Source organism: Hypomesus nipponensis, chromosome 14, assembly GCF_054491055.1.
Source record: "Hypomesus nipponensis isolate SF chromosome 14, ASM5449105v1, whole genome shotgun sequence".
NCBI lineage: Eukaryota > Metazoa > Chordata > Actinopteri > Osmeriformes > Osmeridae > Hypomesus > Hypomesus nipponensis.
Genome location: NC_140374.1, coordinates 1289713 through 1312227, shown reverse-complemented (window position 1 = coordinate 1312227; position 22515 = coordinate 1289713). Strand labels below are relative to the sequence as shown.

Genomic DNA, 22515 nt, shown 5'->3' with positions numbered 1-22515 from the left:
ACTTTACTAGTTTTAGAAATGATGTGAATTGAATTAAATTAATTTACCGAATTATCCATTTGTTTTCTGACAGGGTACACGTGGAACGAGTCACCGCTCCACATTTTGATTGACAGCCGTCATAACCTATAGTTGACCGTGTTTACTCCTTATCAACCATTTGATAGGATTTTTAAAAACGATTGTGTAGGCTACTTCTGACGAAGCGCTGTTAGATATAGGTGCAAAACTACGCCAAAAAAAGAATAAATGAAATCTTTCTTAAAAAGGCAAAAGAACGCATGTAGAGTTTCTCATTATCGTAATTAAAAACCAACAGATTGATGAAAATGCGGGACATGTTCTCAATATGCGACGAAAATGCTGTGCGGTACAGTACAACGCAAACGGGTGGACGGGTGGTCACCATAATTTCAAATGTTTTCATGTTTTGTTCTGATAATCGGTTGCTAATTCGCAACGGTCCAAGAATTTCCTAATTTATATAATAGTAATTCGAAACTATATGACCAACTCGCGATAAAGCTAAATATTAATACAGTAGCAAAAATAAAAACGCGGAAATTTACGCCTTCGTTGTTGATCGTTGTTCGAATGTAGCCTACTTTTTTCAAGTCATTTTTTATTGAGCAGTAACTAGCTACTAGTAGTAGCCACTTGCGTTAGCCAACGAACAGTTACCTTGTAGCAGCCGGAAGACCGTCCGTTAGTCTAACATTTAGTCTTTTTTTGTCATTTATTGATAATACGGATATGCGAACAATGTAGAGCTAATTAACGGCAGCGTGTCATAGAGGAATGGACACAAGAAAATATTGTGTATTATTTATTGAGATGATTAGATGAAAATGCAGTGAAATTTAGCAATGATGACGTAATCATAATTACGTGAAAATTATAACCACAAGGACAGAGGCAATCTCATATAAAAGTCAATGCAAATTGTGTAAACTCAACTCTAGATGGTGTTTGCCATTTACTGAGTGACGTATCTTAAAAAGGTGTGATAGGGTGACGAGTTTGACCAACAGAAATGTAGAGAAGAGACCACATCTTTTGTCTTTTTCTCAGTGGGAGACTCCAGTCTAGAACGTGTACATCTATGCTGGAGAATGCCAACAACGCACACGCCGACGTATTCAAGAACGTCTCTGACCTGAGTCTGCAAGCTAACAAGCCATCCAAGCTGGCTAGATATCCGAAGATGGCGGCTTGTAGACGTGTTCCTCTACTGCTCTTGATGTCCATCCTTTTGTATGTGCATACCGTCGGAGGAGAGAAATTTCAGAGCAATGGTATCGTCAAACCTGCCGTTAATGCAGACAATGCTCCAAAAGAAGTTGGAGTTGCACCGGCTGCTGCAAACGCAGAGCCTGTTGACAAGAGTTCAGTAGTCGCGGCCTCGCCACTCCGAAAGCGCACGACCGGCTGGAAGCTGGCGGAGGAGCCAGTTTGTCGTGATGACTTGACCAGACTTTGTCCAAAAAATTCGTGGACCAACAACCTGGCCGTGCTTGAGTGTCTCCAGGAGAGGAAAGAGGTGCGGTGGCTAGCTAGCTGACATCATCCAATGCAGAGAATACCTGGGTGTGCCTGCCAGGTCCAGCTAGCTCAGATGCTGCTAGCTAACGTTAACCAGATAGATTGAATTAGCTTAGCTATTTAAACTGTTAGTGTAATAACATTAGGTTTCTAGTTTACTTTAGCATGCTATTTTAAGAAAGTAAAGCCTTTCAATTGTCTTTAGCAATCGTAATCTAGTATTGTATTCCAGGTCGTGTCCTAGAAGTTTGTGTGCGAGCTAGCTAGAAGCTAGCTACATATGGCAAGCATTGAGATGTGCGCGTAATTATGCACTAAGCTAGATAGTCAGTGAGCTGGCTAACGTAGACCTGACAAAAAAAACACAAAATTGAGCTATTGGCATGTTGGACTGGAGAATATTAACATAAATTGTTTGTGACAATACAGGTGAAGACCAGTGATCTGTGAAAAGAAGTGACCGATGTCCTACTTGTATAGTCTTGTTAAAAGGCTCTGTAGATATGGATCATGCCATCTATAATTCAGGGGTTATAAGATTTATTGTCTTGGGGTCTTACTCTAAGATGCTTCCTAGCAGGTATGGACAGACTATACAAGGCTATAGTAAAGAGTGCTTTTACGGTTGAAGATCTCACCTAGCAGACTTAAAAGGGTTTGAGCGTTTATATTTACATTAATTCATTTAGCAGACGCTTTTATCCAAAGCGACTTCCAAGAGAGAGCTTTACAAAGTGCATAGGTCACTGATAACAACAACAAGATAGCCCCAAAGCATTGCGGGTAGCCAAAACCAGAAGCACACATTGTGAACAACCCCAAAGAAATCCCTTATATATCCCTTCTTGTTTTTCTCAGGGCTAATTTCAAATGCTCTGATTGAGTAGTCTGTACAGGGCTATGTCAGTGGACCTGCCTGGAGGCCTGCCTGGGCCCTGGTCTGTTAGTGGGTGCAGACAGTGTGTTCCTGCCTCCAGCCTTTTCTGTCTCTACTCCTGGCAGTTGTGGTTTTGTTTACGTGGTTGTCATGAAGCAGGGCGGAGAAGGCCTTGGTTGACTGTGGCTTCCTGTGTTGATTCTATGTTGAAAAACCTTTCAACCAAAATGGAGGAAATGCATGACTGCTGCAAGAGACGTTTCTGGAAGTCAACAACACATTTAGACTTGAGTTAACCAATGAACACTTTCGGTAGTTGTACATTTAGTGATCAATTTTTTCATTACGCATCTTTTGAACAGTAATTTGAGAAATGTCACAAAGACTTACACCTCGCAAGCTGTGCAGGCCGGACCTTCTATTCACAGAAAATCCTGATGATAATGATCAGACAGGATTGGTGGTTGAAGGGATGCTTCATGTGACAAGGGCCGTCTTTACAGAGTGCAGCACACAGAGGTCAAGCCGGAGTCAGTTCTGGCTTTGATTGGATTTTCAATTATCATCAGCTCAGCAGGCCCTTGTCAAAGCTCCATGTAATGCTGAGGTGCAGGCCAAAGCATATTCAAATACCTTAGTACCCTTTACTAACACGTCCACTCAAATCAGAACTGTGTGGGGATGCTTTTTGGAGTAGAAGGATATGTCTCAGCAAATCATCTGAGCTCCATTCCTCAGCATGTTAGACATGCTCCTCGAGTACAGAGGAAGCTCTGACCTTCCCCTGGGGCTGATCATCAGGCCACCACAGGCCGTCAATTAGGCCTTGTTAGACAGTGCCCCAAATTAAGTGGAAGACACATGATGTCTACGGAACTGACTGGCATGCTTTATAGTCTTTTTCTCTGTCCTTCTCTCTCTCTCTCTCTCTTTCACCCCTCTCTCTCTTTAACTCCCTCTAGCTCTTCTCTCTCCCTCTTTCCCTTTCTCTCTCTCCTCCCTTTCTCCCGCCCTCTCTCCCTCCCTCCCCTTGTCTCCCAATCAAAGTAGCCTCTATGCAAGTATACTCTTGACAAGACAAGCGAGAGCCCTAGGTGATGAAGTGTTGGAGGTATTTTTCGAGGGGCCTAACCATTAGCTGAATGTTTGTTCTGCAGGTTTGGAAGTGAGACGTAGTTTGAGTGAACACCATCTGGACCGAAGGAATGGCGGACAGCTGTCTATATAAAGCAGCATTAACAGCCCAGCGTGATGGACACTTTACGTGTGCATATTAAACCAGTACATGTGATAGCCATTAAGCATTAACCATCTCATGGCTTACCGTACTGTTCAGTAAATGTAAATAACCCGTACACTAACATTGGCAAGCCATAGAATAGCATTCCGTGGTCACGGTTTTTGATGGGTTACAGATTTCAGTACAACAATGGCTAGATTAGAAGAAATATAGCATTGATTTATACCCAGCCTTTTGCAGGACTGCCTTTTTATAGCAAGGCTTTCACATCCTCCAGAGACGTTCTGAGAGATGCAGTGGTTAGTTTAGCTGTGAGGGGGCAGCTGTTGTCTGTTTGGTGGTCCTAGACTCGGTCAGTTCAGAATGGAGGTGGGTCAGGTATGTTGGGGCTCAGCTTGTTGATTGCTTTGACAAGTGCTCACCATCTTTACTGCCTATTATATGGGTCAGATTCTGGAGGCTTTTACTGCTTGCGAGGGTCCTAAACGTCAGTGCACATCTTGATGATGATGGGGAAGTGAATGTGTTCTTGTGAGAAGAATCTGCTGAATTTGTATGTTTCGTTGACAGATGAGAACATCTTTTGGCGTTTACATTAAATGCATTCAACACACTCACATTGACTGACCTTTTTCTCTCTTTCTCTGCCCCTCTCTCTCACTCCTCTCTTTGCCTCGCGCTCTCCACTCCTGCCTCCAGGAACCAGAGATAGCTGCTGACTGCAGTCATGTAAGTGTTTGAACCCCCTCCCTTCTCTTAACAGCCCTGTCAGTACGACTGCTACGTTTGGGAAGTTGTGTGTCAAAGATAATTTGAATTCACAGCTAAGTCATGTCCACAGCCAGTTCATTCTGAGGCTTGCTTGCTTTTTCAAAGCCTATATTTTGTTTCAGAAAAGTTTGAAAAGCATTGGAATAAAATCCTGTTTCTGAAGTGGTTGACAGTGTATAGTTTTGTGACACACTCTGGGAATAGGTGCTTTCCAGAAGTATTCATTTATTCATCTTTTTATATCTTTTATTTTCGTTCAACCTTTGTCTTCCTCCAGCTCCTTTGGAACTACAAGCTGAACCTGACGACTGACCCCAAGTTTGAGTCTGTGGCCGTCGAGGTGTGCAAGAGCACCATTCCTGAGGTGAGCTGGTGGGCTGCAGGCTTCAGCATGTCCCCTACCTGTCACCTCTATCGTGTTTGATGTTGAATGTTCTGTGCCCGTGCCTGTGTCGGTGCAGATTAAGGAGTGTGCCGTGGAGGAGAGGGGGAAGGGCTACCTGGTCTCCTGTCTGGTGGACCACCGCAGCAACATCACAGAGTACCACTGCAACCAGTACATCACCAAGATGGCCACCATCATCTTCAGCAACTACCGTCTCATCTGTGGTTTCATGGACAAGTGTCGTGACGACATCAACACCCTGCACTGTGGCAGTATCAGCACTGGGGACAAGGTAGGCTGTGAGTCTTAACTGTTATACCAGCAGAAGGTTGGGTCTAACTGTTATACCAGCAGAAGGTTGGGTCTAACTGTTATACCAGCAGAAGGTTGGGTCTAACTGTTATACCAGCAGAAGGTTGGGTCTAACTGTTATACCAGCAGAAGGTTGGGTCTAACTGTTATACCAGCAGAAGGTTGGGTCTAACTGTTATACCAGCAGAAGGTTGGGTCTAACTGTTATACCAGCAGAAGGTTGGGTCTAACTGTTATACCAGCAGAAGGTTGGGTCTAACTGTTATACCAGCAGAAGGTAGGGTCTGTCTGTTATACCAGCAGAAGGTAGGGTCTGTCTGTTATACCAGCAGAAGGTTGGGTCTGTCTGTTATACCAGCAGAAGGTTGGGTCTGTCTGTTATACCAGCAGAAGGTTGGGTCTGTCTGTTATACCAGCAGAAGGTTGGGTCTGTCTGTTATACCAGCAGAAGGTAGGGTCTGTCTGTTATACCAGCAGAAGGTAGGGTCTAACTGTTATACCAGCAGAAGGTAGGGTCTGTTTGTTATACCAGCAGAAGGTTGGGTCTGTCTGTTATAAAAGCAGAAGGTAGGGTCTGTTTGTTATACCAGCAGAAGGTAGGGTCTAACTGTTATACCAGCAGAAGGTAGGGTCTAACTGTTATACCAGCAGAAGGTAGGGTCTAACTGTTATACCAGCAGACGGTTGGGTCTAACTGTTATACCAGCAGAAGGTTGGGTCTAACTGTTATACCAGCAGACGGTAGGGTCTAACTGTTATACCAGCAGAAGGTTGGGTCTAACTGTTATACCAGCAGAAGGTTGGGTCTAACTGTTATACCAGCAGAAGGTAGGGTCTGTCTGTTATACCAGCAGAAGGTAGGGTCTGTCTGTTATACCAGCAGAAGGTTGGGTCTGTCTGTTATACCAGCAGAAGGTTGGGTCTGTCTGTTATACCAGCAGAAGGTTGGGTCTGTCTGTTATACCAGCAGAAGGTTGGGTCTGTCTGTTATAAAAGCAGAAGGTAGGGTCTGTTTGTTATACCAGCAGAAGGTAGGGTCTAACTGTTATACCAGCAGAAGGTAGGGTCTAACTGTTATACCAGCAGAAGGTTGGGTCTAACTGTTATACCAGCAGAAGGTAGGGTCTAACTGTTATACCAGCAGAAGGTAGGGTCTAACTGTTATACCAGCAGAAGGTTGGGTCTAACTGTTATACCAGCAGAAGGTAGGGTCTAACTGTTATACCAGCAGAAGGTAGGGTCTAACTGTTATACCAGCAGAGGGTAGGGTCTAACTGTTATACCAGCAGAGGGTAGGGTCTAACTGAAGGATTGACTCTGAAAGCGGAAAGGAAAGAGCATTAATCTTGTAAGTACTTGTGATTCAGTCTGAACATACATTTTTTTTCTCACAGTGGATTAGGACAGTTTGGGAAAGCTTTTAGCAAAGCTTCAGATTAGTATGAATCAGCATGTGTGTGTGTGTGTGTGTTCAGAGGTAATGGTCCGACCCTCGTCTGAGGTTTTCTGGGGCTGTTAGCCCAAGTCTATTAACTCTCCACTAAACCGGCACCTCATCTGACTGTTTCTCTCTCCCAACAATGCTACTAATGGTATTTTATTAGTGGCTTTTATTTCTGAATGACCGGTTGGTAAATCGGTGATTGACGGCGTTGACGTGCCAGAGGTAACCTTCCCATCGGGACTGCAATGAAATGCTCTAACACTAAACTAGGGATGTGACCGATAACTGACGCTCGTTAACTGTTAACCGACAAGATCAAAAATGTAGAATGGACGAGTGTCTGTGAACCATAAATGAAAAAAACACAACAAATGTTTTTTTGCCCCTGTAAGGGGTTGATTTTTAGAAAGCACCATAAACAACAACAGAACAGATTAACAAAATGAAAATGCAATGAATCTGAGAGCGCTAGCTGTACCTACATGATTGGCGGCTATAACGACACAGAAATACAGTTCCAGTAATTCTGCTGCTGCTCAACAACAACGGAGATTCCCTAAGTAGCAGAAAGTCGCTAGATACAACCTTTTTGTCTAGCCACATTGTCGTTAAATTGGCAACACTGTTTAACAGATAGCATTAACCGGTAAACACTCGTGTTATGACGGTTACACAGTTAATTATGAGCATCGCACTATGCTAAACCCTCCCTGCTTTTCCCAGGACCTGCACTCCCAGGGCGAGGTGATCGGCTGCCTGGAGAAGGCGCTCGTGCACGAGGCGGAGGAGCAGCCGGGAGCTCATGCCATCAGGGAAGACTGTAAGAAGTCCATCATGCGCGTGGCTGAGCTCTCCTCTGACGACTTCCACCTGGACCGCTACCTGTACTTCTCCTGCCGCGAGGACCGCGAGCACTTCTGTGAAAACGTGAGTGGAGAGAAACCAGCCTGCTGCTGCAGAGCAGAGAGAGGGGGACAGGCTGGACCAGGGTCCTGGGTAGAGATGCAGACTGGACCAGGGTCCTGGGTAGAGATGCAGGCTGGACCAGGGTCCTGGGTAGAGATGCAGGCTGGACCAGGGTCCTGGGTAGAGATGCAGACTGGACCGGGGTCCTGGGTAGAGATGCAGGCTGGACCAGGGTCCTGGGTAGAGATGCAGGCTGGACCAGGGTCCTGGGTAGAGATGCAGACTGGACCAGGGTCCTGGGTAGAGATGCAGGCTGGACCAGGGTCCTGGGTAGAGATGCAGACTGGACCAGGGTCCTGGGTAGAGATGCAGACTGGACCAGGGTCCTGGGTAGAGATGCAGGCTGGACCAGGGTCCTGGGTAGAGATGCAGACTGGACCGGGGTCCTGGGTAGAGATGCAGGCTGGACCAGGGTCCTGGGTAGAGATGCAGGCTGGACCAGGGTCCTGGGTAGAGATGCAGACTGGACCAGGGTCCTGGGTAGAGATGCAGGCTGGACCAGGGTCCTGGGTAGAGATGCAGACTGGACCAGGGTCCTGGGTAGAGATGCAGACTGGACCAGGGTCCTGGGTAGAGATGCAGGCTGGACCAGGGTCCTGGGTAGAGATGCAGACTGGACCAGGGTCCTGGGTAGAGATGCAGGCTGGACCAGGGTCCTGGGTAGAGATGCAGACTGGACCAGGGTCCTGGGTAGAGATGCAGACTGGACCAGGGTCCTGGGTAGAGATGCAGACTGGACCAGGGTCCTGGGTAGAGATGCAGGCTGGACCAGGGTCCTGGGTAGAGATGCAGACTGGACCAGGGTCCTGGGTAGAGATGCAGGCTGGACCAGGGTCCTGGGTAGAGATGCAGACTGGACCAGGGTCCTGGGTAGAGATGCAGACTGGACCAGGGTCCTGGGTAGAGATGCAGGCTGGACCAGGGTCCTGGGTAGAGATGCAGACTGGACCAGGGTCCTGGGTAGAGATGCAGGCTGGACCAGGGTCCTGGGTAGAGATGCAGACTGGACCAGGGTCCTGGGTAGAGATGCAGACTGGACCAGGGTCCTGGGTAGAGATGCAGACTGGACCAGGGTCCTGGGTAGAGATGCAGGCTGGACCAGGGTCCTGGGTAGAGATGCAGACTGGACCAGGGTCCTGGGTAGAGATGCAGACTGGACCGGGGTCCTGGGTAGAGATGCAGACTGGACCGGGGTCCTGGGTAGAGATGCAAACTGGACCGGGGTCCTGGGTAGAGATGCAGACTGGACCGGGGTCCTGGGTAGAGATGCAGACTGGACCGGGGTCCTGTGTAGAGATGCAGACTGGACCAGGGTCCTGGGTAGAGATGTAGTGTTGTGTTTGTGTTGCAGATTCCCGCGGGGGAGGGCAGAGTGTACAAGTGTCTCTTCAACCACAAGTTTGAAGAGGCCATGTCTGAACGGGTGAGTGTGAATATAATATTCTATGAATGTAAGATGATGCTATAAGAATATAAGTATTAGAATAATAAGAACCAACCTGTGGTGTCTCAGTGCAGGGAGGCTCTGACCACCAGGCAGAAGCTCATCGCCCAGGACTACAAGGTGAGCTACTCACTGGCCAAGGCCTGCAAGTCTGACCTGAGGAAGTACCGCTGCAGCATGGACACCAACCTGCCCCGCGCCCGTGAGGCTCGCCTCTCCTACCTGCTGCTCTGCCTGGAGTCAGCCGTCCACAGAGGTGACGCCCTCTCCTCCTCCTGTCTCCTCCTCCTCCCCTCCACCTCCTGGCTCCTCCTGTCTCCTCCACCTCCTGGCTCCTCCTGTCTCCTCCTCCTCTTCCTGGCTCCTCCACCTCCTGTCTCCTCCTCTTGTCGCCTCCTCCTCCTGGCTCCTCCTCCTCCTGGCTTCTCCTGGCTACTCCTGGCTCCTGTCTCGTCCTCCTCCTCCTGGCTCCTCCTCTCCTCATCCTCTCCTCCTCCTCTCATCCCTCCATTAATGTATCTGTTTATTTCTGCATTTACTGTTTATTTTTCTGTCAATTTTTAGGACTTCAGTTTAGGACATTGTTACAGCCTAACACCACATGCTATCAGCCCATTACAGAAGTCTAAGTGTGTGTGTGTTTGTCTCCCCAGGGCGGACGGTGAGTGGGGACTGCCAGGGGGAGATGCTGGACTACAGGAGGATGCTGATGGAGGACTTCTCCCTGAGCCCTGAGATCGTGCTGCAGTGTCGCGGGGAGATCGAGGCTCACTGCTCCGGCCTGCACCGCAAGGGGCGCACCCTGCACTGCCTCATGAAGGTGGGCCGAGGAAACACGGGCGCCATCGACACCCTCTGCCAGAGCGCCGTGAGTACCCTAACCCCACACCACCACCCCACCACACAACCCCACCACCACCACCACACCCAACTCCACCCAACCCCACCACACCACACCACCCCACCCCTCACCACCCCACCAGGTGGAGACAGTGTTGTTGGGGGGTGGAGACAGTGTTGTTGGGGGGTGGAGACAGTGTCGTTGGGGGGTGGAGACAGTGTCGTTGGGGGGTGGAGACAGTGTCGTTGGGGGGTGGAGACAGTGTCGTTGGGGGGTGGAGACAGTGTCGTTGGGGGGTGGAGACAGTGTCGTTGGGGGGTGGAGACAGTGTCGTTGGGGGGTGGAGACAGTGTCGTTGGGGGGTGGAGACAGTGTCGTTGGGGGGTGGAGACAGTGTCGTTGGGGGGTGGAGACATTGTCGTTGGGGGGTGGAGACAGTGTCGTTGGGGGGTGGAGACAGTGTCGTTGGGGGGTGGAGACAGTGTCGTTGGGGGGTGGAGACAGTGTCGTTGGGGGGGTGGAGACAGTGTCGTTGGGGGGTGGAGACAGTGTCGTTGGGGGGGTGGAGACAGTGTCGTTGGGGGGTGGAGACAGTGTCGTTGGGGGGGTGGAGACAGTGTCGTTGGGGGGTGGAGACAGTGTCGTTGGGGGGGTGGAGACAGTGTCGTTGGGGGGGTGGAGACAGTGTCGTTGGGGGTTGGAGACAGTGTCGTTGGGGGGGTGGAGACAGTGTCGTTGGGGGGTGGAGACAGTGTCGTTGGGGGGGTGGAGACAGTGTCGTTGGGGGGGTGGAGACAGTGTCGTTGGGGGGTGGAGACACGGTCGTTGGGGGGGTGGAGACAGTGTCGTTGGGGGGGGTGGAGACAGTGTCGTTGGGGGGGTGGAGACAGTGTCGTTGGGGGGGTGGAGACAGTGTCGTTGGGGGGTGGAGACAGTGTCGTTGGGGGTTGGAGACAGTGTTCCTGATGGCTTGTGTGGTTGTCGTTCCTCAGCTCCAGAGCCTGATCCAGGAGGCCGACCCGGGGGCTGACTACAGGATTGACCGGGCCCTGAACGAGGCCTGTGAGTCGGTCATCCAGACCGCCTGCAAACACATCCGTAACGGAGACCCCATGTGAGTTACCTGTCCTGCTTTGCCCCTCCCTGCTCTGCGCCCCTCCAGCTCTGCCTGTCCTGACGTGTGTGTGTGTGTGTGTGTGTGTAGGATCCTGTCGTGTCTAATGGAGCACCTGTACACTGACAAGATGCTGGAGGACTGTGAACACAGGCTGCTGGAACTGCAGTACTTTATCGCCAGAGACTGGAAGTGAGTCAAGTGATCTCCCCTGAGCCAGATCCTCTGCTGCCCTCACACAACACACACCCACACCCACACACATGTCCATCTGAGTATAGGTAATGGTCAGTTGTTAGTGTAAGTATCATTGCAGTGTGTGCGTCTGTCCCCAGGCTGGACCCGGTCCTGTATAAGAAGTGTCAGGGTGACGCATCTCGCCTGTGCCACACGCTCGGCTGGAACCAGACCTCCGAGCTCATGCCCCCAGGGGCCGTGTTCTCCTGCCTCTACCGCCACGCCTACCGCTCTGAGGAGCAGGGCCGACGGGTGGGGCCCTGCAGTCTCTCACACACACACTGCTCAACACACACACACACACTGCTCAACACACACACACACACACTGCTCAACACACACACACACACACTGCTCAACACACACACACACACTGCTCCACACACACACACGCACTGCTCCACACACTCACACACACACACACTGCTCAACACACACACACACACACACACTGCTCAACACACACACACACACACACACACACTGCTCAACACACACACACACACACACACTGCTCAACACACACACACACACACACACTGCTCAACACACACACACACACACACACTGCTCAACACACACACATTACTCGACACACACACACACAAACACAGTGGTTACTAAGAAGGTTGTTTTTCACTTCTTGTATCTTCCATATTTGTGTAGAAAAGTGATTCCGACAATGTCTCTCAGTACTGTGTCCATCATGTCCTTCTTAAAGGTGTCCAGATGAACTCACCACAGAACAGGGTTCTGATGTAAGTAAGGCTGCAGTCTGGTGATGATGGGTGATTGGTAAAGATCTTAATCAGATCAGGGAATGTTAGCCTTTCAGGGCTGTGTCTGCTGGCTAATTCAAAGGGAAGTGATTTGGTGGAACTGAGATTGAGGATTTTACAGCTGTGGAATAACGATCAAGAGTGTTTTTTTGCCTTTTTTTGAAGGAGACATGATTTCTCCAGATGACCTAATTAACACAGCAAAAGAGCAAATCAATCAAGTAATTTGAAGCCTGTACTGTCCTTCTCCTCTCCCTATACTGTATATCTGTTGTCACAAAGCACTGATCTGACTCTCCGCCTCCTCCTCCCTTCTCCACCTCCTCCTCTCCACCTCCTCCTCTCCACCTCCTCCTCCCTCTCCTCTCCACCTCCACCTCTCCTCCTCCCCTCTCCACCCCCGCCTCTCCTCCTCCTCTCTTCTCCAGCTGTCCAGGGACTGTAAGGTGGAAGTTCAGCGTATCCTCCACCAGAGGGCGCTGGACGTCAAGCTGGATCCTGAGCTGCAGAAACACTGCATGACTGACCTGGGGAAGTGGTGCAGCGAGAAGACTGAGGCTGGCCAGGTGGGAACGCGCTCACACTCGCTCACATGCGAGCCATGTAAATTGGTCAATATGTTTTGGGGTGTTTGAGGTGATTGGCTTGTCTCCCTGTGTGATGTGACCTGCAGGAGCTGGACTGCCTGCAGGACCACCTGGAAGAGCTCGTCCCAGAGTGCAGAGACATGGCAGGAAACCTGACTGAGCTCTGGTCTGAGGTGAGTGCAGACCCCCCTCTGAGGTCACACCTGCACAGAGCAGGTGAGTGCAGACCCCCCTCTGAGGTCACACCTACACAGAGCAGGTGAGTGCAGACCCCCCTCTGAGGTCACACCTGCACAGAGCAGGTGAGTGCAGACCCCCCTCTGAGGTCACACCTGCACAGAGCAGGTGAGTGCAGACCCCCCTCTGAGGTCACACCTGCAAAGAGCAGGTGAGTGTAGACCCCCCTCTGAGGTCACACCTGCACAGAGCAGGTGAGTGCAGACCCCCCTCTGAGGTCACACCTGCACAGAGCAGGTGAGTGCAGACCCCTCTCTGAGGTCACACCTGCACAGAGCAGAGGGCAGAAACCTGTCCTACTACAGATACTTAATCGCTACCATAGGAATGAACTGTGGTCTGAGGTCAGACCAACACAAATGTTTTGTTAACATATGATCGCTACAGGAGGGTTAAAGTGTGATGAGTGAGCCAGTTGAATGACTGTCTCTCGCTGACTCGCTCTGTGTGTCTCTGTGTGTCTCTGTGTCTCTCTGTGTCTCTCTGTGTGTCTCTCTGTGTCTCTCTGTGTCTCTCTGTGTGTCTCTCTGTGTGTCTCTGTGTGTCTCTGTGTGTCTCCTGTGTCTCTCTGTGTCTCTCTGTGTGTCTCTCTGTGTCTCTCTGTGTCTCTCTGTGTCTCTCTCTGTGTGTCTCTGTGTGTCTCTGTGTGTCTCTGTGTGTCTCCGTGTGTCTCTCTGTGTCTCTCTGTGTGTGTCTCTGTGTGTCTCTGTGTGTCTCTGTGTGTCTCTGTGTGTCTCCTGTGTCTCTCTGTGTCTCTCTGTGTGTCTCTCTCTCTGTCTCTGTGTGTCTCTCTGTGTCTCTCTCTGTGTCTCTCTGTGTGTCTCTGTGTGTCTCTGTGTGTCTCTGTGTGTCTCTCTGTGTCTCTCTGTGTGTCTCTCTCTCTGTCTCTGTGTCTCAGGACATCCAGATGGAGACTCTGCTGATGAGAGCCTGTGATCCTGTCATCCAGGCCCACTGTCACGTGAGTAGCTCTAACCCTCACCCTGCACACGCCTTCACCCAGAGCAACACACCCACGCTGCCTCTTCCGGACACAGGCTCAGAAGGTCGCAGTTCTAACAGGGTCACAGTGAGAATGACTTCAGAATGACCTCTCTGTTGAAGAAGCTAAACAGCCCCCCCCTCCCCCCCCCCCTCCTCAGGAGGTGGCTGATAACCAGATTGACACAGGGGACCTGATGGAGTGTCTGGTGCAGAATAAACACCAGAAGGAGATGAATGACAAGTGTGTTGTGGGCGTCACACACTTCCAACTGGTGAGTCTGTCTCTGTTTCTGTCTCTGTTTCTGTCTCTGTTTCTGTCTCTGTTTCTGTCTCTCTCTGTTTCTGTCTCTGTCTCTCTCTCTGACTTGTACTTTGACAATGTTTTGCCTCATTGTACTTGTCACACTGTCCTGGACAAGTGGTTCATGTCGAGCCCTCGTTCATGTGACCGTCCCTGCCCTCTCCGCTCTGTGCTTCAGATCCAGATCAAGGACTTCCGCTTCTCCTACAAGTTCAAGATGGCATGCAAGGAGGATGTGCTCAAACTGTGTCCGAACATCAAGAAGAAGTGAGCCCCCCTCCTCCTGGAGCCCCCCTCCTCCTGGAGCCCCCCTCCTCCTGGAGCCCCCCTCCTCCAGGAGCCCCCCTCCTCCTGGAGCCCCCCTCCTCCTGGAGCCCCCCTCCTCCAGGAGCCCCCCTCCTCCTGGAGCCCCCCTCCTCCTGGAGCCCCCCTCCTCCTGGAGCCCCCCTCCTCCTGGACTCCCAGCATCACCAGCTGATCTGATTGGATGGATGAACTTGTGTGTGTGCGCAGGGTGTACGTGGTGTATTAACAGGTGTGTGTGTGTGTGTGTGTGTGCGCAGGGTGTACGTGGTGTATTAACAGGTGTGTGTGTGTGTGTGTGTGTGCGCAGGGTGTACGTGGTGTATTAACAGGTGTGTGTGTGTGTGTGCGCAGGGTGGACGTGGTGGTGTGCCTCAGCACCACAGTGAGGAACGACACCCTGCAGGAGGCCAGGGAGCAGCGCGTGTCTGTTAGGTGTCGCAAGCAGCTGAGGGTGGAGGAGCTGGAGATGGTACGCACTAGGGCTGTCCCCAACCAAGATTTTCTTTGGTCGACCAAGACTCGACTAAAACATCTGAAAATCGACTAATCAAACTTTGAAACACTTTTTTTTCCCCACACAAAAAAAACGTACATTTTCGCAATCTGACTCAAAGACTGCTGGACATTGCAGATTCAGCCACTAATAACCTCCTAATAATAAGACTCGTATCACCAGTCCCATTGTAACCAAATGCCGATGGCATTTAGTATCTCTTACAATGTACTACAAATTAAAAATATTTTTTGATTATCATGCAAATCAGAGCGTGCTATTCACAAATACCAAACCAAAATGAAGCACAGATTAACGAAAGGGAAAACAGTAACACCTTTTCTTTTAAATTCTATATTTTGAGTTGCTTTATTTGTCTTAAATAATATAATCTACAATTTCTGTTGAACATTTCATAAATTTAGCAATGATGACACAAGCAGGAATCAGATCACTGCCATACGGCAGCTCGAATAAAAACATCTCAGTCGACCAAGAGCATATCGAACAGAAAATCGACTAGTCGACTGAGTGGGGACAGCCTTAGTACGCACACACACACACACACACACCACATCACATCACACACACAGTGTGAGGTGGAGGTGAGGGGCTGGTTGTAACTGTGCTGTGGTGTCAGTCAGAGGACATTCGTCTGGAGCCAGAGCTGTATGACTCGTGTAAGCAGGACATCACCAGGCTGTGTCAGAACGTGGCCTTCGGAAACGCTCAGGTCAGCCTCTCTTTATCGCTCCCCTCTCTCCCTTTCTCTCTCTCTCTCCTCTCTCATTCTCGCTTTCGCTCTCCTTTCTCTTGTTCTTTAGTAAAGTAATTCCCCCATTTGTCCTCTGTGCGTGCGTGCGTGTGTGTGTGTGTAGGTCATCGAGTGTCTGAAGGAGAACAAGAAACAGCTGAGCCAGCGCTGTCACCACCGTGTGTTCAGACTGCAGGAGGTGGAGATGCTGGATCCAGAGATGGACTATCAGCTCATGAGGGTCTGCAAGCAGATGATTAGGGTAGGCCCTGCATAGACCTACACGCTGCTGCTGCTACTACACACTACTGCTGCTACTGCTGCTACTGCTGCTGCTACTGCTGCTACTGCTGCTACTACACACTACTGCTGCTGCTACTACTGCTGCTACTGCTGCTACTGCTGCTACTGCTGCTACTACACACTACTACTGCTGCTGCTACTACTGCTGCTACTGCTGCTACTACACACTACTACTGCTGCTGCTGCTACTGCTGCTACTACACACTACTACTGCTGCTGCTACTACTGCTGCTACTGCTGCTACTACACACTACTACTGCTGCTGCTACTACTGCTGCTACTGCTGCTACTACACACTACTACTGCTGCTGCTGCTACTGCTGCTACTACACACTACTACTGCTGCTGCTACTACTGCTGCTACTACACACTACTGCTGCTGCTACTACTGCTGCTGCTACTGCTGCTACTACTGCTATTACCACTGCTACTACTACACACTGCTGCTACTACTGCTACTACTACACACTGCTGCTGCTACTGCTACACACTACTACTGCTACTGCTGCTGCTACTCCTACACACTGCTGCTACTACTGCTATTACGACACCGTACTGCTACACAGGACTTCTACTACACAGTACTACTGCTACACAGGACTACTGCTACACAGTACTACTGCTACACAGGACTTCTACTACGCAGGACTACTGCTACGCAGGACTACTGCTACGCAGGACTACTGCTACGCAGGACTACTGCTACGCAGGACTACTGCTACGCAGGACTACTGCTACGCAGGACTACTGCTACGCAGGACTACTGCTACGCAGGACTACTGCTACGCAGGACTACTGCTACGCAGGACTACTGCTACGCAGGACTACTGCTACGCAGGACTACTGCTACGCAGGACTACTGCTACGCAGGACTACTGCTACGCAGGACTACTGCTACGCAGGACTACTGCTACGCAGGACTACTGCTACGCAGGACTACTAGATGGTTCTACTGCTACGCAGTACTACTAGATGGTTCTACTGCTACGCAGTAGCGGAGACGTGCCCTCCCCTGGAGCAGAGCTACAACACAGCGTTGTGAAGCGGGGGTTCCACACAGCATGACAGGCCTGCTGCTGCCCGCTGTGGACTACCTTCTGAAATGGGGGGTGTGTGTGTTTGTGTTTCTCAGAGATTCTGCACCGAGGCCGATGCCAAAAGCATGCTGCAGTGTCTGAAGCAGAACAAGAACAGTGAGCTGATGGACCCCAAGTGTAAACAGATGATCACCAAGAGACAGATCACCCAGAACACAGGTGTGAACACACGTGCACACACACACACACGTACACGCACGCACACACACACACACACTAACCCGTCTCCTGCTGTGTGCTGCAGACTACAGGTTGAATCCGGTCCTGAGGAAGTCGTGTAAGGCCGACATCCCCAAGTTCTGCCAGAACGTTCTGAACAAGGCTGCTGGAGACAGTGAGCTGGAGGGCCAGGTCATCTCCTGCCTCAAGCTCAAATACGCTGACCAGGTGACCAGCACAGAGGCAGGGCAGGGCAGGGCAGGCTGGAGCTTTTCTTGTGCACTTGTAAATGTTTGTTATTTTATAGTCTACTACTCTTACTGTATGAGTGTGTGTCTCTACTCGCATGTGTCCCTACCTAAGTGTGTGTTTTGCGTGTGTTTGCAGCGTCTGTCGCCGGACTGTGAGGACCAGATCAGGGTGGTTCTCCAGGAGTCAGCTCTGGACTACAGACTAGACCCTCAGCTCCAGATCCACTGCACTGAGGAGGTGAGCCCCGCTCAGCTTACCTCACCTCACCTCAGTACCCCCTCACCTTACCTCACCTCACTACCCCTCACCTTACCCCAGCTCACCACCCCTCACCTCAGCTCCAGATCCACTGCACTGAGGAGGTGAGCCCCGCTCAGCTTACCTTACCTCACCTCAGTACTTCCTCACCTTACCTCACCACCTCTCACCTCACCTCATCCAGCTCCAGAAACATCGCTATCTTCTTTAATCAGGACTTCTCTAACTGAGGAAGAAATGAGGCCATGTAATGACAAGACAACGGAGGGAGTGAACATGTGTGTGTGTGTGTGTGTGTGTGTGTTTCTGTGTGTGTGTGTTTCTGTGTGTGTGTGTGTGTGTGTGTCCAGATCTCCCGTCTGTGTGCGGAGGAGGCAGCAGCACAGGAGCAGACAGGTCAGGTGGAGGAGTGTCTGAAGGTCAACCTGCTCAAGATCAAACAGGAGGGCTGCAAAAAGGTGCCTGCTCGCTCTCTCACACACACTCACACACACACACACACACACACACACACACACACACACACACACACACCCCTACCCTGACCTCCCTCTGCATATCCTGAGCTCTCACCTCTCTGCTGACCTGTGCCCATCCGTCTGGGGAGCAGGAGGTGTTGAACATCCTGAAGGAGAGCAAGGCCGACATCTTTGTGGACCCGGTCCTCCACACAGCCTGCGCCCTGGACATAAAACACCACTGTGCTGCCATCCCCCCTGGACGAGGACGCCGTGAGGACACACACACACACACACACACATGCTCGTACACACATACTCACACACACACACGTGCAAGCAAACCAACCTGGTCCATGATGAAATGGGGTGTACACACATTCCCTCTCCATCCCTGGTCTGTGTTTCAGAGATGTCCTGTCTGATGGAGTCCCTCCAGGACAAACGTGTTCGTCTGCAGCCGGAGTGTAAGAAGAGACTGCAGGATCGCATGGACATGTGGAGCTACGCAGCCAAGGTGAGGACACACACACACACACACAGAACATGGATGGCAAGAGAGAATAAAGCAGAAGTATAAAGGGTTCTTCCTGAGATACCATCCAGTATCCTGGGTCCTAAAACCTTCTGGCCCTCATTCCCTCTGTCCTCTCTCCTCCCCCCAGGTGGCCCCAGCAGAAGGGTTCTCTGACCTGGCCATGCAGGTGATGACCTCCCCCTCTAAGAACTACATCCTGGCTATGAGCGGTCTGGGTGTGAGCGTGCTCTTCCTGCTCGGCCTGCTCTGCGGACGCATCACCAAGCGTGTCACACAGGAGCTGAAGGACAGGTAGAGGACTGGCCCGGGGGCCCTGGCCCCCCAGGTAGAGGACTGGCCCCCGGGGGCCCCGGCCCCCCAAGAAGATGATCAGGAACAACCACCAATATGGAAAGGCTCTCTGTCCTTCCAGCATCTCTCCCACCTCCCTCTCTCCTCATCCTTTTTAGCTCTTTCTATCTTTGTGGTCTTCTTAACCTTCCCCCACACGGCTGGGAGGCAGAGGGAGACTCTGCAGGTTCTTGACTCAAAGCTTTGCAGTTGGAGGGCCGTGTTGGGACAGCATCCACCCCTCCCCTCCCAGGACCCCAAGCGGAGTCTCCCAGCGCTGCTGTGACTGAGCCCCCCCCCTTGCCGTCCTGCAGGCTGACTGGAGACAAAGCGGCGACATGCTCAGACCACGTCTGAGTCACCATGAACGATTGTTTACTCATTGTGAATATTTATATCCCTTCTTTCTTTTTTGTGTGCCTGTGCAGTTTTTCTGTTGGCCTGTTCTCTCATAGATGCAGTCTTTAGTGTCCTGCCTGTCTGCTGGTGGGGGGGTCTCCAGCTTCCCAGGGGGGGAAGGTGGCTTCTCACAAAGGATTATGGGAAAAAGAAAAACATCTACTAACATCTTCTTCTGATCCAAGTTTTCCAAGACTTGGGGGTGTTTGTGCGCGCTGGTATTTGATGTGTGAATGGACAGTATCGATTTTCTCCATTCCCTCCTCACGTCCTCTAGCAGGTGTGTGGTGTGTGAGGGCTTGTTGATGTGTATGACATCATGATGGGGTGTGCCCAGGGACTGCTGTGAGAGTAGCAGACTGAGCCTCACCTTCAGACAGTCTCACTCACGCTCACACTGGAAAAGCTGTTATTATAGTGCTCATGTACAATATCTATACTGGTAGAACTAGCAGCGTAAACCTTTCAGTTGCCACCTTCACATTGCTTTGGCAAGGCTTGTTGTGGTGCCTCGCACCATGACTGGGTTAGCATGGGAGCGCTATGGTGCCTCGCACCATGACTGGGTTAGCATGGGAGCGCTATGGTGCCTCGCACCATGACTGGGTTAGCATGGGAGCGCTCTGGTGCCTCGCACCATGACTGTGTTAGCATGGGAGCACTATGGTGCCTCGCACCATGACTGGGTTAGCATGGGAGCGCTATGGTGCCTCGCACCATGACTGGGTTAGCATGGGAGCGCTATGGTGCCTCGCACCATGACTGGGTTAGCATGGGAGCGCTATGGTGCCTCGCACCATGACTGGGTTAGCATGGGAGCGCTATGGTGCCTCGCACCATGACTGGGTTAGCATGGGAGCGCCATGGTGCCTCGCACCATGACTGGGTTATCATGGGCGCTAATACAACAGGAGCTGTGGTAGGGAGCATTAGCCAGGAGCTCAGAGATGGGACAGCAGGCTCCTTAAGGGGTTTGTCCTCAGAAGGTACTCGGACATTTCAAAGCATTTCAGCCCGCTCCCCAGGGCTCCCCAGGGCCCCGCTCCCCAGGGCCCCGCTCCCCAGGGCCCCGCTCCCCAGGGCCCCGCTCCCCAGGGCCCCGCTCCCCAGGGCCCCGCTCCCCAGGGCCCCGCTCCCCAGGGCCCCGCTCCCCAGGGCCCCGCTCCCCAGGGCCCCGCTCCCCAGGGCCCCGCTCCCCAGGGCCCCGCTCCCCAGGGCCCCGCTCCCCAGGGCCCCGCTCCCCAGGGCCCCGCTCCCCAGGGCCCCGCTCCCCAGGGCCCCGCTCCCCAGGGCCCCGCTCCCCAGGGCCCCGCTCCCCTGGGCTCCCCAGGGCCCCGCTCCCCAGGGCCCCGCTCCCCTGGGCTCCCCAGGGCCCCGCTCCCCTGGGCTCCCCAGGGCCCCGCTCCCCTGGGCTCCCCAGGGCCCCGCTCCCCTGGGCTCCCCAGGGCCCCGCTCCCCTGGGCTCCCCAGGGCCCCGCTCCCCTGGGCTCCCCAGGGCCCCGCTCCCCAGGGCCCCGCTCCCCAGGGCCCCGCTCCCCAGGGCCCCAGGGCCCCGCTCCCCTGGGCTCCACGCCCCGCTGGTTCAGCTGTGTAGTGTATCTCAGGCAAGAGGAGGGCAGGAGAGTGTCTCTAGGAGACTGAACACAGGTTGGGTTGAGGGGTCAAACAATTGCAAATAACAAAAATAGAGATACCAGATGTGAACATTTTGTTTTAAAATGATACTGGAACCATTGCACTTTTTTTTTTTTTTTTTATATCTATGAATATATATATATATATATATATATATATATGTATTGTTTGGTCATAGCCTTATTTATTTGTTTACTAATGGTCAAAGTTTGTAAGCCATTCTGTTGATGTGAATGTTGCTCTTGTTGCCTTTACTTATTGCCTGCCGAGTTTCCCCATTCCAGCTAGCTGATCCGGCAGATTGGGGATCCAGGGCCATCTCAAGTCAGTCAGTGTGAATACACGGGGGGGGAGTATGCTGTTAAATGATTTCAACTGTCAGTTGCCAATGTCATTGTTTTGATGTTGACTCAGTCATTTCCTTGCTTGTAAAATGGACTCTGTATGCTGTACTGTTTCATGTTGATCTCTCAACGCGTGCCTGCTCTTGGCCATCCCAGAGGGGCACCAAGTGTCCAGATGTATGCGCCTCTTCCCTCACCCTCCTGAAACATGATTCTAAAACTAAACAAGCTGAAGGTGTGTGTGTGTGTGTGTGTGTGTGTGTCTGTATGTATGAGTCCCTGGAAGCTGTCAAACCCTGGGATAGTGCAAGACTTCAAGGACGAAGTTTGAAGAACATGGTGTTTTCTACCAGCACTCTCGTGCTACAAATTCAGCATTAAATATTGTCGAGTCATTTTATGTATCAGTACTGAACTGTTCCTTGTTCTGTGGGAAGCTTTCATAAAGTCAAAAAGAAAACTGACCATAACAAAGACTATTACATATGATTAAGATTAAAAAAATGTGTTTTTGTAATTGTGTACAAATGTATGGAAGTCTTTTGCTTTTCATCTTTGTTTATGCCATGTAACGGCCCATCGGTGCATATTACTAGTTTGGATTTTGTTACAATTTATTTTCTTTTTGTTGTGGTTAGTTCTGTACAGATGACATTGGACAGTTTGTTAATAGTAAAATCTGCAGTTTTTTACTGTACCGTCCCCTGTGCTTATTCTTGCTCATGTTGTGGGAAAAAACACACTGCTGTTATAATGAAGATTATATGATCGAAAATGGACCTCTTAATCACCTTTATTACTTTTATATGCTATATTACTGAACCAAATGCAAAGCTGTTGACTGATTAGTATTACCACTAAAACATAGAAGAAATAGAGGCCAAATGTGGAAGACCAGATAGTTTGAGTGCAAGAGAGAGAAGTATGTGTGAAGGCCTCTCCCATGAAGAACTACAAAGCCCAGATATTTAGAACTACAAGCGCCAGTCATCAGGGGACAGATTTATGTCCTTAAACTCAGTAGCCCTGTGCAGCTGGGCCGCAAGGCTTCACGTGGGCCCTGGAAGGGGAAGATAGAGGAAAAGTACTGGCAATGTAAATTCCGTGACAATTGACCAACCAGGTGTG

General features: G+C 51.1%; 1 protein-coding gene across 1 annotated transcript; it reads left to right on the top strand.

Annotated features, from left to right (window-relative positions):
• The first annotated feature begins 1036 nt into the window (after positions 1-1036).
• On the top strand, positions 1037-20519 carry LOC146258093 (Golgi apparatus protein 1-like). The gene is made up of 26 exons (XM_084672304.1): positions 1037-1540; positions 4359-4388; positions 4708-4794; positions 4892-5107; positions 7295-7498; positions 8889-8960; positions 9051-9237; positions 9635-9849; positions 10815-10936; positions 11027-11128; positions 11272-11425; positions 12381-12518; positions 12626-12712; positions 13675-13737; positions 13919-14032; positions 14240-14328; positions 14719-14836; positions 15501-15593; positions 15739-15876; positions 17050-17173; positions 17259-17401; positions 17561-17662; positions 18034-18141; positions 18294-18414; positions 18552-18658; positions 18807-20519. The coding sequence occupies exons 1-26, from the start codon at positions 1103-1105 to the stop codon at positions 18972-18974; spliced, it is 3540 nt and encodes a 1179-aa protein (XP_084528430.1). The 5' UTR covers positions 1037-1102; the 3' UTR covers positions 18975-20519.
• Positions 20520-22515: the final 1996 nt, after the last annotated feature.

Excerpts from the sequence above, each read along its gene's own strand:
- LOC146258093 (XM_084672304.1), top strand. The coding sequence starts at position 1,103 with ATGCTGGAGAATGCCAACAACGCACACGCCGACGTATTCAAGAACGTC. Across the intron at positions 13,738-13,918 it reads TCATCCAGGCCCACTGTCAC|GAGGTGGCTGATAACCAGAT; the intron begins GTGAGTAGCTCT and ends CCCCCTCCTCAG. Across the intron at positions 18,142-18,293 it reads AACAGGAGGGCTGCAAAAAG|GAGGTGTTGAACATCCTGAA; the intron begins GTGCCTGCTCGC and ends TCTGGGGAGCAG.